At 37.5% G+C, this 15,687-nt stretch overlaps 1 protein-coding gene across 5 annotated transcripts in view; it reads left to right on the top strand.

Moving 5' to 3' along the window:
* Positions 1–15,687, top strand: part of RASSF6 (Ras association domain family member 6) — a 62,317-nt gene that overhangs the window by 39,614 nt on the left and 7,016 nt on the right. For all 5 annotated transcript variants that reach the window (XM_043448468.1, XM_043448469.1, XM_043448467.1 and 2 more), the window contains 5 exons: positions 2,500–2,639; positions 9,123–9,220; positions 10,628–10,812; positions 14,476–14,577; positions 15,195–15,246. In XM_043448468.1, coding sequence (XP_043304403.1) covers positions 2,500–2,639; positions 9,123–9,220; positions 10,628–10,812; positions 14,476–14,577; positions 15,195–15,246 — 577 coding nt within the window. The remainder of the gene's footprint in view (positions 1–2,499; positions 2,640–9,122; positions 9,221–10,627; positions 10,813–14,475; positions 14,578–15,194; positions 15,247–15,687) is intronic.

The raw sequence follows: 15,687 nt of genomic DNA, 5'->3' as shown, positions 1-15,687 counted from the left end.
GCTAACCTTGCAGAAGTCTGTGGGACATGCATTCTGGGTACAGACAGCAGTCTGAATCAAGGTCCTGAGCCTGGCTGGTATAACTGAGGAACAGCGGGAAAGCCAGCGCTCCAGGGACCTCGTGAGAATGGACTGGTAGAGAATAAGGTAGCTAGAGAAAGAACTGAGACAGAGAGAGTGCTAGAGAATGTGGGGTCTTGTAGATCACTATGAAGACTTCAGCTTGTGCTTGAAGTGAGGTGAGAAGCCCCTGAGGTGTTGAGATATGATCTAAAGATTCATTTTGAAAGGGTCTCTCGAGCTAGTAGGAATACACAGAGGGACAAGAGAAGAATGAGGTAGACCACAGAGACACTATTGCAATAATCTGGCAAACAATGACAATGGCATAGACCGGAATTGTAGTAGCGCACATGGTGAGCATAGCCATATCGGGGATATATTTTTAAGGTCAAGCTAATCAGACTGGCTAATGTATTGCATTTGGAGATGTTCAGAATGAAAGAAAGATTAACGGTGACTGTAACAATGTTGACCTGAGCAAGTGGAAGAATGGGAGTGGTGTTTAACAAGATGGGGAAGGCTGGGAAAGGAAAATGTTTAGGAGAGAAATTTCAAGAGTTAACTAGGATCATATTAAATTTGACATCAAGTTTGAAAGCTGAAGTTTAGGGGAAAGGTTAAGGTTTGGGTTGGAGATCTAAAATTGGGAGCTACCAGTTTAGAGATGGCATGTAAAGATCACTGAGGTCACCAAGGATATCGGTGTAGATCTACATGAGAAAAGGCCTAACGATTGAGGCAATGAGACTACAGAAGTGTAACCAAACCTTCAGGGATAATTTATGTAGTTAATTTCAAAAGAGATGTTTTCTGAAATTAAAAAATATTCTCATATTCCTCATATGAGAAAACCTCATTGTCTGATTATAGTTGGAGTATTTCTTCTTGAAAGCAAAAATGAGATAACCTCAGAAGATCAATTATTCTATGAGTTTTTGATATAAGGGATTCATGGAAGTATAATTAGGCCAAGGAAAGATGTCATACATCAATAACTAATGTGTAGGCCCTGCATCATGTACTGTCATTTCAGAGAGCAAATTGTGTTTGGTTATTAAGAACTGGGGCTTCCCTGGTGGCTCAGAGGTAAAGAATCTGCCTGCAATGCGGGAAGACCTGAGTTTGATCCCTGGTTCATTCCCTTGGAGGAGGGCATAGCAACCCACTCCAGTCTTCTTGCCTGGAGAATCCCCATGGACAGAGGAGCCTGGTGGGCTGCAGTCCATGGGGTCGCAAGGAGTCGGACAGAACTGAGTGACTAAGCATAGCACATAGCACATTAAGAACTGATAAGTACCTGACTTCACAATAATCTGAAATGTTGACCCAAAAGTGGGAAAAAGAGCAAAACTCTGTTTCAGGAGTGACTCCAAAGTAGGTTGATCAGCCAAAGAAATAATAAGGAACAACATTTACTAAGCACTTTAAATGTCAGCCCCTATGATTCAGGGACTGTTACGATCTAATTTTTCAGAAGAAGCAGCGCAGGTTTAAAGGTGTTTAACTTTTTGTCCAAAATCATATGGCTAGGAAGTAGCAGAGCTGCAGTTTAAACGCAGGACTATGTGATTCTACAGTCTGGAGGCTTCACTACACATTCAAGTAGGAATTGAGTCATTTATGTTTTTTAATAGTTAATTTTTCATAATAACAAGTAGCTATTAGATGTTATAGTAGTTACTGAATAGATGAAATAGTCTTTCTATTTTTCAAATTTTTATAATAATATAACTCTACTTTAATAAAAGACTTTTGCATATACAGGAGAGAAATGGATTAGAAAATACATTCTATGTGAATGTGCTTAGCTATTAATATTTACATTCAGAGAATGAGTAAGTGTTCAATCCTGTTTACTAGTTTTTCTTTGTTTGCATGGAATTTCCTTCTTTTGTTATATTTCCAACTTAAAAGAGAATAAGTGCTATTGATTTTTTCAAAAATATCATGTTAAGCATTTTACACCTTTTTACATACATTATTTCACTTTTTCTGCATAATAAGTATGTGAGCTAAATTTTTCCTCTTCAGAAATGAGAAAACAACCACTAAACTGATCAATGCTGTTCTCATTTCTACTGTAGTACAGCTTTTAATTTTGCTTTAATTTTAAGTTAAATAGAATTAGAGAATTAAACTTCCACTTAATTGAAGAATCAAGAGTTCAGGAAACATTTTAGCATACTGTGCCCTCTGGTGGGCATGTCGTTACCATTAGACTTACTTTGCTGGTTGTCACTGTTTTAAAAAATAAAAGAATGTTTCAGAAATAGGATTGTTTTGTAGATAAATTTAAAAGCCAAATAATCCCACCTGGGAATTTTTTTTTAGCTGTTAGGATGTCTTACAGACTTAATTTCTACACCTTCAGTTAAAACATTTACCTTCTATAAATAATACAAAAGCAATGTTTGAGATGGTTGGCTTCTTCCCTAGACTGAAGATGGTAACCTAATTGTTGAAGGAATGTTGGACATTTTCTGGGGAGTAAAACGGCCTATCCAACTGAAAATACAAGATGAGAAACAAATCCCTTCTTTCGGTGTGCTGGAGTCACCAGAAGCTTTTTCCAAAAGGTGAGCTAGCTTTTATGGTTTTACTTCCTTAGAAAATGATCTTCATAATTATCTTCCTTGTGCACACTCTTGAAGATGAAAGCTCTAAAGCTTATGTCCAATCTTATTTAATCCCCCAGCAACTCTACAAAGTAGGTGTTCAAAAACCAGGGCTCTGAGAGGTTAGGTGGTTTGTGCAAGATACCCAGTTACCATCCAGCAGAGCTGGACTGGACCCCAGGTCTGTGGGCACCAGAGTCTGTGCCCTTGACCTCTCTGCTGTAATTCTTCTCTTCTGGGAGCCTTCATTATTTCACTAGAATAGATAAGCGATACAGGCAAGATTTCATTAGCCTGCTGTGCTTATCAGCAAAAAAGGAGGATGAAATTTAAATTTCCCCTTTTCATGGAACAAAGGGCTTTTCCTGCTTTCTGGAAAGGAGACTTATGTTCCGTCTGATTGCGGTGTCCTGTTAAACAGGATCAGGACAAAGGACAGGTGAAGCACAATCCATGCACGGAACAGTTCCCTGCGCAGGTTTATGTGACTATACCATGAAGACATAAGTAGAGTTGATAGATATTTTCGTTATCCTTTACAATGTTTAGGCTTCCCTGGTAGCTCAGACAGTAAAGAATTTGCCTGCAATACAGGGGACCCAAGTTCTATCCCTGGGTTTGGAAGATCTCCTGGAGAAAGGAATGGCAACCCACTCCAGTATTCTTGCCTGGAGAATATCATGTCAGAGGAGCCTGGCAGGCTACAGTCTTTGGGGTCACAAAGAGTTGGATACAACTGACCGACTAACACACATATAAATCTTGTTTTCTTCTCCCCTCCCTCCCTTTTTGCCTTCATTTTCAATCACTGGCTTTCTAATGCATCTTTCTTTTATGTATTCATGGAGATATCAACCCTTCTCTTCATCCACCCTTCCATATAACTGGATGAGCTGGAGTTCCAGTAGGACAGAGGATGGAGAGAGAGCAGTGAGGACCTTTTCCTCAATCTGACCTTTGGCCATAACCAAGGTGATACCCATATCACTGTCAGGGAAGCCCTACTTTTCCCTTGGAGAAACACAGAAGTCTCACTATTGCAGAGGTTGCACACAAGTTGCACACCTTGCCAACCTTTCTCCAATGTTATGCTCCTGTAATTCTGAACATTCTGTAATTGCCTACACATATCATGTGGTTTCTTACTTCCCTGACTCTGCCTAGGAGCCTACCTGCTTCTCGATATCCACTTGCTAGACTCTTCCACCAGTCTTTTAAGATTCAGGTCAGTAACATTTTCTCCAGAAAGCCTTTTCTGACCCTTCGGTCTGTAGTAGGTGCACTGACAACTTTTCTATGTCACTTTCAGAGCAGGCTGTTAATTGAATTTTCATATACCTGCCTCCCCCTCTAGTCTATGAGCTCCTCATGGATAAGGAGCTTGCCTTACTCATCTTTATCCCCATGCTCAGCAGTGAGCCAGCACAAAGACGGGATTCAAAATATAGTATTGAATGAAACCCTCAGAATCCTGGTGGTTAAATACCTCTGCCCTGCTGTGTGAACTTTCTCTCCATCTACCACTTCTGATTAGTGTCCCTCCCATCCAAGCGATCAAAGGACAAAGAGTCCAACACTTATGAAATGGCAGAAGAGGAACCACAGACTTAGGCAATCTGATGAAATCCTGTATCCTTCACCTTCAGGTACTAAGTGATTGATGGGCTGGTGGTTCTAAATGACTAGGAACATCATTTAAAAGTAGAAATTACCCTGGGTGCTACTTTTAGGAAACTATACAAGATATGAATTTGGCAAAATTAGCTATCATTCCTCATATTGCCTAAGAACCCATTGCAAAGTTCTCCGAGCAGTCAGCTCCTTTCGATGCATTTTAATTAGTCAAATCATGAAAACTTAATTAGTATGAGACATTATGGGGAGATGTCAAGGAAATTCAGTAAGCTACCTAAATTATCACATTAAGCTCTCATGATTTTGAATATGTATCCCAAGATATATTTTTTAATTTTCCAAATTAAAATTCAAAACACTTATTCCTAGAAACCCTGAACTTGAGGATGAGTTTCAAGAGCCCAAGCAGACAAGGTATATTAATGCCTTTCCATATTCTACGGAAGATTATAAATTAATATTCTCATGAGTTGCCTTCCATAAAATCCATTTGCCTTTTTCATTTTTTATCAGAATAATGCTGTGAACCAAAGATAAATTATCTCCTTTAGGGACTTCCCTGGCAGTCTGGTGGTTAAGACTCTGCACTTCCAATGCAGGGGACATGGGTTCAATCCCTGGCTGGGGAACCAAGATCCCATATGCTGTGTGGCAAGACCAGAAAAAAAAAAAAAATCTATCTCTTTTTGTTTCAAGTTGAGATAGACTACCCTTGAAAACTTTGCTTGCTCTTTACCACAGTAATGAGACTTACTGGGAGAATATTTGAAGTGCATATTTGCAGGATATCAGATTTTTCTGGTGAGTAAAATCGTCAGAAAATGACCGCACTCCTCTCCCACAAAAGAGCAAGATTAGATTCAATTGATTCAATTGTGATTAGTTATCCAAGAAGCCTTTGTGGGGACCAGCTGAACAGTTAGCCAGAAGTTGTAGCACAATTTGGAATAACTGTTCCTTGACCTCTTGTTCCCTAGTGGGATACAGTCCCACCTAAAGTATTATGTGTGCGTGAATGCTAAGTCACTCAGTTGTGTCCAACTCTTTGTGACCTTATGGACCATAGCCCATGAGGCTCCTCTGTCCATGGGATTCTCCAGGCAAGAATACTGAAGTGGGTTGCCATGCCCTCCTCCAGGGGATCTTCCTGACCCCAGGCATCGACCCTGTGTCTCTTAAGTCTCTTGCATTTGCAGGCAGGTTCTCTACCACTAGCGCCACCTGGGAAGCCCCTCAAGTATTATACTTTGTTTCAATTCAGTTCTAGACACCCTCACTCTGGTTGCCATCCTTTAGGTGGTATTATTTAAATTTTGAGCCTTGAGTGAAATTGTATAAGGAAATGGACTATCACTACTCACTCCCTAAGAATTTTTATTGCTCCCTTTCTCGTACTGGGCTTCTGCAGGCAGAATTACACCTCTGTTCTCTCAGGTTCACAGACTTAATATCTCCAGTGGTTGGATGTGGTACAAAAGATGTGGACGTTGTGTACTCAGCTGCAGGAAGGGCTATAATCTTTTCTTTCAACTCACCTTTGGAGGGAATCAAGCTACTTTGTTTACATTATCTTTGAAATGAGTCACCTTGAATCAGCTTAATGGGAGTGGTAACAGTTTAAAAACAAATCAGTTTGAGCTGTGACCACTTGTGATCCTTTATGGAAACACTTCTGTGGGCAGTACTTTGATATCTCATAACTGGTCCAAGTATTTTGTTTTGGAAATTTTTTGTAAAAACAACCTTACTGAGGTTATGTTTGCTGGCACCAGTTTCCCATTCTGTTTTCAATGTCTTTCCAAAGTCTGCTTTGACATGCTTTGGACAAGTCATGGCAGAAGGGCATAAAGAGCAGAAACTGGACAGATGTCCATTTGAATAACATCAATAGTGTTTTTCCTTTCTTACCATGTGGGTAGAGAAGTCACCACCTTCAATTTGTCTGTCAAATTTTGACCTCCTTTTTTGCAGCTCATTAGAATACTTCCCCACAGTTTAAATTTGCTAATGGTATTTATCCTGAAACTTGGTCAGAACAAGGCTGACATGCCCATGCTTGGGCAACTTAAACTATTTGATGTTACATAAAGTTCCACCAGTTTTCTTTAGAAAACTTTGGGTCACTGCATTCAAGCTTAGTCAAGTGCACAACTGTATATGGAGACACTTCCAATTACATAGTCTGGAGCTGAAAAGGGGTAGGCTGGGGGTTGGTAATTTGGGGGTGGAGGCGCTTGTTTTTGCTAAGATGGTAAGGAAGAAAAGGGGCCAAACACTGGCTATATTAAGCCATGTTTGTTCCTCTGTATTTGTGTGACATCACTGAGCTGAGAGAGGGTGAGGACAGGTGTCAAGTTGGGCAGGACTACCAAGAATTTATAGCACATCACTGGTCTGGTATGCTTGGGCTCTCTCGTCTTCCCCCATGGGAGACAGCATTGGGTTGCTTTGACTTTTTAGTTTCTATTTTCACTATTATTCTGTTTTGTTTTTTTTTCCGTGATTAACCCACTCCAGTATTCTCGCCTGGAGAATTCCATGGGCAGAGGAGCCTGGCAGGCTACTGTCTACGGGGTCTCAAAGAGTCAGACACAACCGAGAGACTAACACTTTCACTTTCAACACTTTTCTATGATAATCACATCTGCCTTTTAAATTAATCTTCTATACATTGATAATTTTGTCTACCAAAAGAATAACTAGAAAAGGGAACCCTCCTATACTGCTGGAATGTAAATTGGTATAGCCACTATGGAGAACAGTATGGAGGTTCCTTAAAAAACTAAAAATAGAGCCTCCATATGATCCTGCAATCCCACTTCTGAGCATATATCTGGAAAAGATGAAAACAATAATTTGAAAAGATGCATGCACCCGAGTGTTCAGAGCAACACTGTTTACAATAGCCAAGACCTGGAAGCAACCTAAATGTCCATTGACAAATGAATGAATAAAGATGATATAGCATATATATACATACAGTGGAATATTATTCAGCCATAAAAAGAATGAAATAATTTCACTTACAGCAACATGGATGGACTTGAAGAATATCACACTGCATGAAGTCAAAGGCAAATATCACAAATATCATTTACATGTGGAATCTTAAAAATGATGCAAGTGAACTTATTTACAGAACAGAAACAGACACAGAAAACAGACTCATGGCTACCAAATGGAATATGCAGGGAGGGATAAATTAGGAGTTTGGGATTAACAGATACACACTGTTGTATGTAAAATAGGTAAACAAGGACCTACCATATGGCACATATGCTACCATATAGCATATTCATATCACCTAACAACCTATAATGGAAAAGAATCTGAGAAAGAAATATATATACATATGCATACATATATCTTAACCACTTTGCTATACACTTAAAACACTGTAAATCAACTATACTTCAATTTAAAAAAAGTAAAAGGAAGAATAACTAGGGTCTGAGTCAGGGCTGGAATTGTTCTCCTTTGAGTTAAAGTTACTAAGTAAAGTTGTTGGACTTCTGGGACATTTGTTTTTGACTGGTTATATCCTGGATGGTAGAGCTTAATGGAAAATTAATAAACCTGTTTATTAGGATTATCTTATCTATATCACAAGGCTATTACTGTGAGACTCAAATGATGTAGAAGTTGTAAAAAGACTTCAAAGGAATTCAAGGGTCAAAGAAGAAAAGGATCATGTTTATTCGTATTTACCACCATTTGTATGAATAAGCACTTTGTGGTGTTGTTGCTACCAGTGACATTTGGGTAGAATTAATGTCACCAACACCCTACAGGTGAATGTTTTTTGGCCATAAGGAAAACAGACATTGGAAGAGACTCTCAGTAAGAGCTAAGACTAGTCCCAGATATGATAGTTATCTATTAACCTAGAGAGATCTAGGAATACCTTGGGTCCCTAATGGCTGCAGATCCATCATGAAATAGATATAGATGACGGGGACTGTGATGAGGATGACAATGAAGAAGAAGATGACCACGGTTGCTTTTTTAACACATATTGAGTGTTTACTGTGTGTTGGGTACTTTTTCAAGGATTTTACATAAATTAACTCATTTAATCCTTCTCAACAATCCTATCCCACCTCACTCTATGTTCATCCCCATTTTACAGGTGAGAACACTAATGCACAGAGAAAATAAGCAACTTAATTAAAGCCAGAGAGAAAATAAAAAATGAACCTTGGTCCAACTGGTAAAGATAAGCAGTTGCCCAGTTTTATTTATTCTGGGCATTAGAATGCATTGAAAATTAATAGTACACTTTATAAATCATGATGTCCCAGAAAAGGAATCTTTCCCAGAGATTTTCCTGCTTTATAAATTGCATTCTTTGTAGTGCTCAAGGGTCTTAAAAGATAGGTTTTATATCTTATTATACTGGAATCACTTTACCTTAAAATGCTTTGAATACAATAGGAGCTCAATGCAAGTTAGAATAAACACTTTTGTATCTGAACTCACTGAAGAGTACAGTGAGGTATCTGTATAAGAATGGATTTTGTTGATTTCTACACATTCCGTACATTTTAAAGAATCTATATAATTTTTTGTTTCAGTATGTAACTAACGTACTGAAGCACATCCTAAAAATCAGTACAAGAATTAATTAAAATGCATGTTGACTACTCTGGTATAGATATAGTTTTACTAATATAAAAATTGTTATAATTTAGGCTGGTATGTCTACCCACAGAGGCCCATGGTACTATATTAATACTGTAAATCTGGAAACCATCATAGGCCCTTTGATAAATAGAGTTGATATCACTTACACAATTTATTACTTTTCAGGGGAATGACACGCTGGGGAGAATTTGATGATCTTTATCGCATTACTGACTTGGACAGGGATCAGATTCCAGCGTCTGGAGGAACAGGTTCCCAGGAAGGTCAGTATCAAACTCTTATTAATGAGGAGACTTTCTTAGATACTATAATGCATGAATCCTAAATGTTTCTCTGAAATATAACATTTTATATACCATTACTTTTTAAACTCTTATTTTATATTTTAAAAATGTATCTTAGGAGCATACCAACTTAAGTCACTACAATGCTCATATAATGTTTAAGAACCTTACTTTACTATATAAAAGCATTATTTTTTTTTAAAAAATTGTATTAAGTCACTTAGCTTTATTAGATTAGGGAGAACTAATGGTTTGAATAAAGCTTTTCATACATAAAATTGTTCAATATTTCCCCCCAAGGATTAGGATCATTTATAACACTCAGTAGTTGTTTATGTTAAGACCAAGCCCTTCAGGATGAATTCTACATCTTTTGAGAAGCTAAACATTTTAGTTAATACTTAATACGACATGGCTTCTCAGAGGCAGATATGCTGGGTTTCCTACATTTGATAGGGTTGTTTTAAGCATTTATATGGCTGAGTTGCTCTGCTCTGTACCTGAAACTATCACAACATTGTTAATCGGCTATATTCCAACATAAAATAACAAGTTTAAAAAAAGAGAGAGAAATCTACTTAAACATCCAGTGAGTTCATATCAAATTTGACAAACCAATGGAAAATGCCAGCTTCTATGACCTGTGACATCAGTAATCATAACAACAATGATATAATACTGTTACTTTTCTGTCATTTACTGAGACAGGCATGATATCTTGTATTTTACATGGGTTTTCATTATATGGTATATAGAGACCCAAGGAGGAGCTGATGACTGAGACTGGAGTGGGGTTCACATTTCTGAAATGGTGCTATTAGCAAGCTGATTTCAGATTGAACAAGGGTATCATGCTGGCATTATCTTCATGAAGCTACCAGCAACTTCCAATGTGTAACTAATTTTTTTCAAAGCATTCTCAATTCATCCCCTCTACTGTCCTTTAACAACTCATATTCTATAATAAACATGATGCTCCTTCCAGGACTCCCTTATTTTTGTCTTATGACCTTTTGGCATCTTTTATATGATGGTCCTTATATTAATAATTAATCCATTGACAACACTCATTTCAACACAGGGGAATCCCAATATCTTGCCACCAAAGATACAATAAAAATCTATTTGCATTTAGCACCCGTGCTAGAGAAAGATGAAACATCATTTGCTTATACTGTAACTACAATTAAATTAAAATTCCAAGGTAAAATGGAACACAAGTGTCACCAGATGGCCCTATTCTTAAACAAGATCATTGCTATTTTCTGTTTAAAAGAATTTTAGTCCATTGCTTAGCCACATAATTATTTATTAATACTAATGCATCCATGATGCAAAGAGATGAGCAGCTAAATTATATGGGTTTATAACCTTTATTCTTCCCAGACTATTTATCTTATCACAGTAGCACTCTGAAGCCTCATGCAAACAAAGAGCCTGAATCCCCATTCCTCTACAGAACTATGAGTGAAGCAACCCTGGTGAGGAAAAGGATGAAGCCTCCGATGATGGACAGAAAAGACAGACAGAAGCATAGGGCCTCTATTAATGGACACTTTTATAACCATGAAGTGAGTTACAATTCCATTCATGTCATTTAAAAGAATGCTGTCTATTGTGCTAACAATATCACTGTATTGAATTTACAATTCAAACTTACAAAACTATCAGATACACTACTGCTATTATTACTGGGTACTCTCTGCTTATTTGGCATGAAATTGTGTTGCTGGATTATCTCATTACTCACTAAAACATCATCATATGAAGTAGATACTCTTATTTTCCCTATTTTACATGTGAGTTAACTGAGGCTCACAGCTGCTGTTCAATCACCCAGTCATGTCCAACTCTTTGCGACCCCCTGGACTGCAGCACTCCAGGTTTCCCTGTCCCTCACCATCTCCCACACTTTGCTCAAATTCGTGTTTATTGAGTCAGTGATGCCATCCAACCATCTCATCCTCTGTCGTCCCCTTCTCCTCCTGCCTTCAATCTTTCCCAGCATCAGGGTCTTTTCCAGTGAGTCAGTTCTTCGCATCAGGTGGCCAAAGTGTTGGAGCTTCAGCATCAGCCCTTCCAATGAATATTCAGGGTGATTTCAGGATTGATTGACTGCTTTGATCACCTCAGATTCACAGAAATTCACAGAGGTTACACAATTTATCACAGGTCACACTGCTTTTAAGTACCAACTCTGAATTCAAATCCAGCTTTGTCTGATGCCAGAACCCAAGTTCTTAACCAGCATGATTGGTGAACCCTAAGTGGCAGACCCCATGATACACACTGGAAATATACAGACGGCTCAGTTGGTGCCTTTGCCAGCATGGAGCTTAGCGCTTGGGCAAAGAAACCAATACATCCATAAATGTCATTAGAATCATGTAAGTGCTACAAAAGATATTGGTTTAAAGTATATTCAAACATTAAATTTGAAATAAAAGGATTAAGTCAACTATAACCCTGATTATTCTGATCAGTTAAATTTCTAATTCTAGGTCTTACACATATATACATATCACTTTTTACACAAGTGCAATTATAGTTTATATAATTTATATTTTGATTTTTTTCACTTAATATGTGTTGAACTTATATGTGCCTTTCTATAATATTTATAAGACATTTAACTTGGCCGAAAGTAGGAAAGAGATCATTTTTTTTCTAGAACTCAAATTTTTTATGTCATGTATTTTAACGATCATTCATCCATTCATTTAATAAACACTTTAAAACCACTTTATGTGAGGCACCATTTTAAGCTCTTTCATACAAAATATTAATTCATTCATCATAAGCTTTTTCCTTAGAGGGCTTTCTACCTTTTTCCTTCTTCCTCCCTTGGAAGGATATCCATATGTCCCTTTGGAGACTGGTGGGGAGAAATCTCCCCTGTGAATTTTTGGTTCAAATTAGACATTTTTCTGTCTCAAGAATTTCCTCCCTGGCCAAAACATAGTATTGACAGTCCCCTACAGATATGCAACTACCGATAGTCCTGGTTTCTTCTCTTCAGAATTACACTTATGTCAGCACACGGAGGGTGGTTTGTGTTAAGAAAGGCTGTGAAAGCCACGTATTTCTAAACGAGCAGCTTCCAGATTGGTCCGCAGTACTAAGAATGAAATTGGCACTAGGTTGGCAGCACAGCATCATAATTCAAATTCTTGGTCTTTGCAGTTTGATGACGTGATTGCAAGTTCTTGCTGAGCAAATAAAAAATCTCAATCTTCCTAGCTTTCATCCTTCCTTCTTTACAAGGCTGTTCATGGGATTAAGCGGATTGAGGTGAATTTAGCACTTAGCATAGTGTCTGCAGAAAGGAAGAACTCAGTTTACATTAGTGTCATTGCTGTTGATTGAAAGAGATCAAGTGAAACTAAAGATATTTCATACAAATGTCATTCACTACAGTATAATAACTAGCAGAAAATGAAACCCCAAAACCCAAATCACCCTATCAATGGGCATGCAATGATGGGCATCTAGGGATTTAAGTTGAAATAGTTGTAAGATATGTTTTTATATCCTGAAAGCTCTTGATAATGCCAATATTGAATAACACACTTATTAGAGGCTTAGATTGTGATACATAGTCCCAAGGAAATACTTCCAAGACCCCCAGTGGATGCCTGAAACCAAGGATAGTACTGAATTCTATATATACTATGTTTTCTCCTATACATATTTACCTATGATAAAGTTTAGCTTATAAATTAGGTAAAATAAGAGATTAACAACAATATCTAACAATAAAGTAGAATAATTATAATAATATACTGTAAAAATGTTATGTGGATGTGGTCTTTTCCTCCCTCTCAAAATATCTTATAATACTGTATTCAACTTCATAAGGGCAGGAGATGATAAAATGCCTATGATGTGATAAGATAAAGTGAGGTAAATGACGTAGGCATTGTGATGCAGCATTAGGCGACTAATGACCTTCTGGCAATATATCAGAAGGAGGATCATCTGCTTCAGGTGATCCTGGACCATCAGGCTGTGATGGAGTTGATAGATGTCAGAAGCAGACATTGTCAGTGGGTGGGGATCTTGAGCAGGGTGGGGTAGGATGGTGCAAGATTTTATCATGCTACTCAGAATGGCTTCCCTGGTGGCTCAGATGGTAAAGAATCTGCCTGAAATGCAGGAGATCCGGGTTCAATCCCTGGGTCAGGAAGATCCCCTAGAGAAGGGAACAGCAACCTACTTCAGTATTCTTGCCTGGAGAATCCCATGGACAGAGGACCCTGGTGGGCTACAGTCCATGGAATTGCAGAGTTGGACACTACTGAGCAACTAACACTTCCAGCACATTTTCCGAATGCCACACAGGGACTTCCCTGTAAGACTTTGCCTTCCAATGCAGGGGGTGTGAGTTCGATCCCTAGTCAAGGAGTTAAGATCCCACATGCCTGTGGCAACAATAGAGAAATCATAAAACAGAAATAATATTGTAACAAATTCAGTAAAGACTTTAAAAGTGGTCCATATCAAAAAGAAAAAAAAACTTAAAAAAGAATGGCATACAATTTAAAATGTGTGAATTATTTCTGGAATTTTCCATTTAATTTTTTCATCTCAGGATTTTATTTTAAAATAGGAATAAAATTATGAGTAAAAAATTTATGGTTATATGTTTCTTATAATTTTTATGGTGCATTACTAATCCCCAAGAGGGATGTGTCAGACTTATTGGATCACGGCAGCTGTTTACCAAATTTCATCTAAAGGGCCGACTAGTTCCCAAAGCAACTTGTGGGAAACATTGTTCTAAATATTCAATTAGCAGGACTTTTACCCAAATCCTCAGTTGAGATATAAGCTGAATCACATGAAATTGCCAGCATTGGACCGTTTCTGACCAACTGGAAAGGAATGATTTCATATGGTTCAAATGAAAACAATTTAGAACAATTACTCCCTAACAGGAGGGAATTTTGAAATCTTAAATTACAGTAAAGAATGGTATGATTATCTAATGAAAATATTTCAAACATTCTCAAACGATGTTTTACCTAACTTACTCTAGAAGCAATATAAAGCTGCTTAAAGCCATACATAGTACTCAGCAACCAAAACAAAGAAAGTAAAAATAAGAAAGCAAAATTTTAGACTCCTGATCTTGAATTTTTTTGTGCAAAGGAAGGCCAGATTCAAGAGACAGACTCTTGCTAGTTTGTCACATATGTCCTTAAAATTACAACAATCTTTTTTTTTTTTTCTAGACGTCAATTTTCACTCCAGCTTTTGGATCAGAAACTAAGGTCAGAGTAAATAGTAATATGAGCACTGAAGAAGTCATAAAGCAAATTCTCCAAAAATTTAAGGTAATCTTTATCAGTGAACTGAACAATAAATATCTTGTGTATAATTGTAAACACATAAATGGATTTTTTCTGAAAAAGACACATAAGCATGTATATCTAAATTAAATATTCAGTTCCAAAAAATTCTTTCCTATGTATAGTTGACCCTTGAAAAACACCTGTTTGAACCCCAGGGGTTTATTTAAATATGGATTTTTTTGTTAACTTTTTATTTTGTGTTGGGATAGAGCCAATTAACAATGTTGTGATAGTTTCAGGTAAACAGCAAAGGGACTCAGCCATACATATTCATATACATGGATTTTTTTTCAACACGTATATTACTGTTTACAGTACATGGTTGGTTGAATCCATGAATGCAGACCCAAGAGTACAAAAGGTCAACCAAGGGCCTAGAGTATACATGGATTTTTGTATCCACAGCAGATACCAAAAAACAACTATATAACATCTTTTAGTAACTGCACTGAGAAATTACCTTATCCCCAAGGAGCAGAGAAGATTTTATATCTGAAAGTGAAAAATTAAAGTGAAGAAACAGATACATAATCTGGGTCTGGTTGGCTTAGAAAACACTAACAAAGAATTCGTGTCTGTTCATTCTTTTCCATTGACAGATTGAAAATAGTGCCCAGGATTTTGCACTTTACATTATTTTTGCAACAGGAGGTAAGAAAACTTGGTTATTCTTACATGACTGCAATGTGTTGTCAGTTCCTGCCCATTAATAAGGCAGAAAAGCAGTTTACCTCTTTCTGCGGGAGAAAGGGAAGGAGGGAAGGAAGAAAGAAGAGAGGTGGAGTGTTTTAGATTATTCATTCTTTACAGTTTCAAAGGAAGACAACCTAAGAATAAGGGATCCTAGAAGCGCTTATAACACAAAAGACTTTGCTTTTTGGCCAGGCATTAAACTATCTGAATGGTGATCAAAGAGCCCTGGAGCACAGGTGGAAGATTCCCAGGAATTGTAGGCATTTCGGTTGTTGATCTTTGTATTCCTTTCTTTTTCACTTTCCCTTATCATTCTCGCTTTTACTGGAGTCATCATTGCATACCATTACTCCCTGTCTCATCGTTACCTCTTTCTTAGCATAGTGTCTGACACATTGT

Source organism: Cervus canadensis, chromosome 26 (assembly GCF_019320065.1).
Source record: "Cervus canadensis isolate Bull #8, Minnesota chromosome 26, ASM1932006v1, whole genome shotgun sequence".
NCBI lineage: Eukaryota > Metazoa > Chordata > Mammalia > Artiodactyla > Cervidae > Cervus > Cervus canadensis.
Note: the sequence above shows the minus strand (reverse complement) of the source record. Positions and strands in the feature narration are given on the sequence as shown.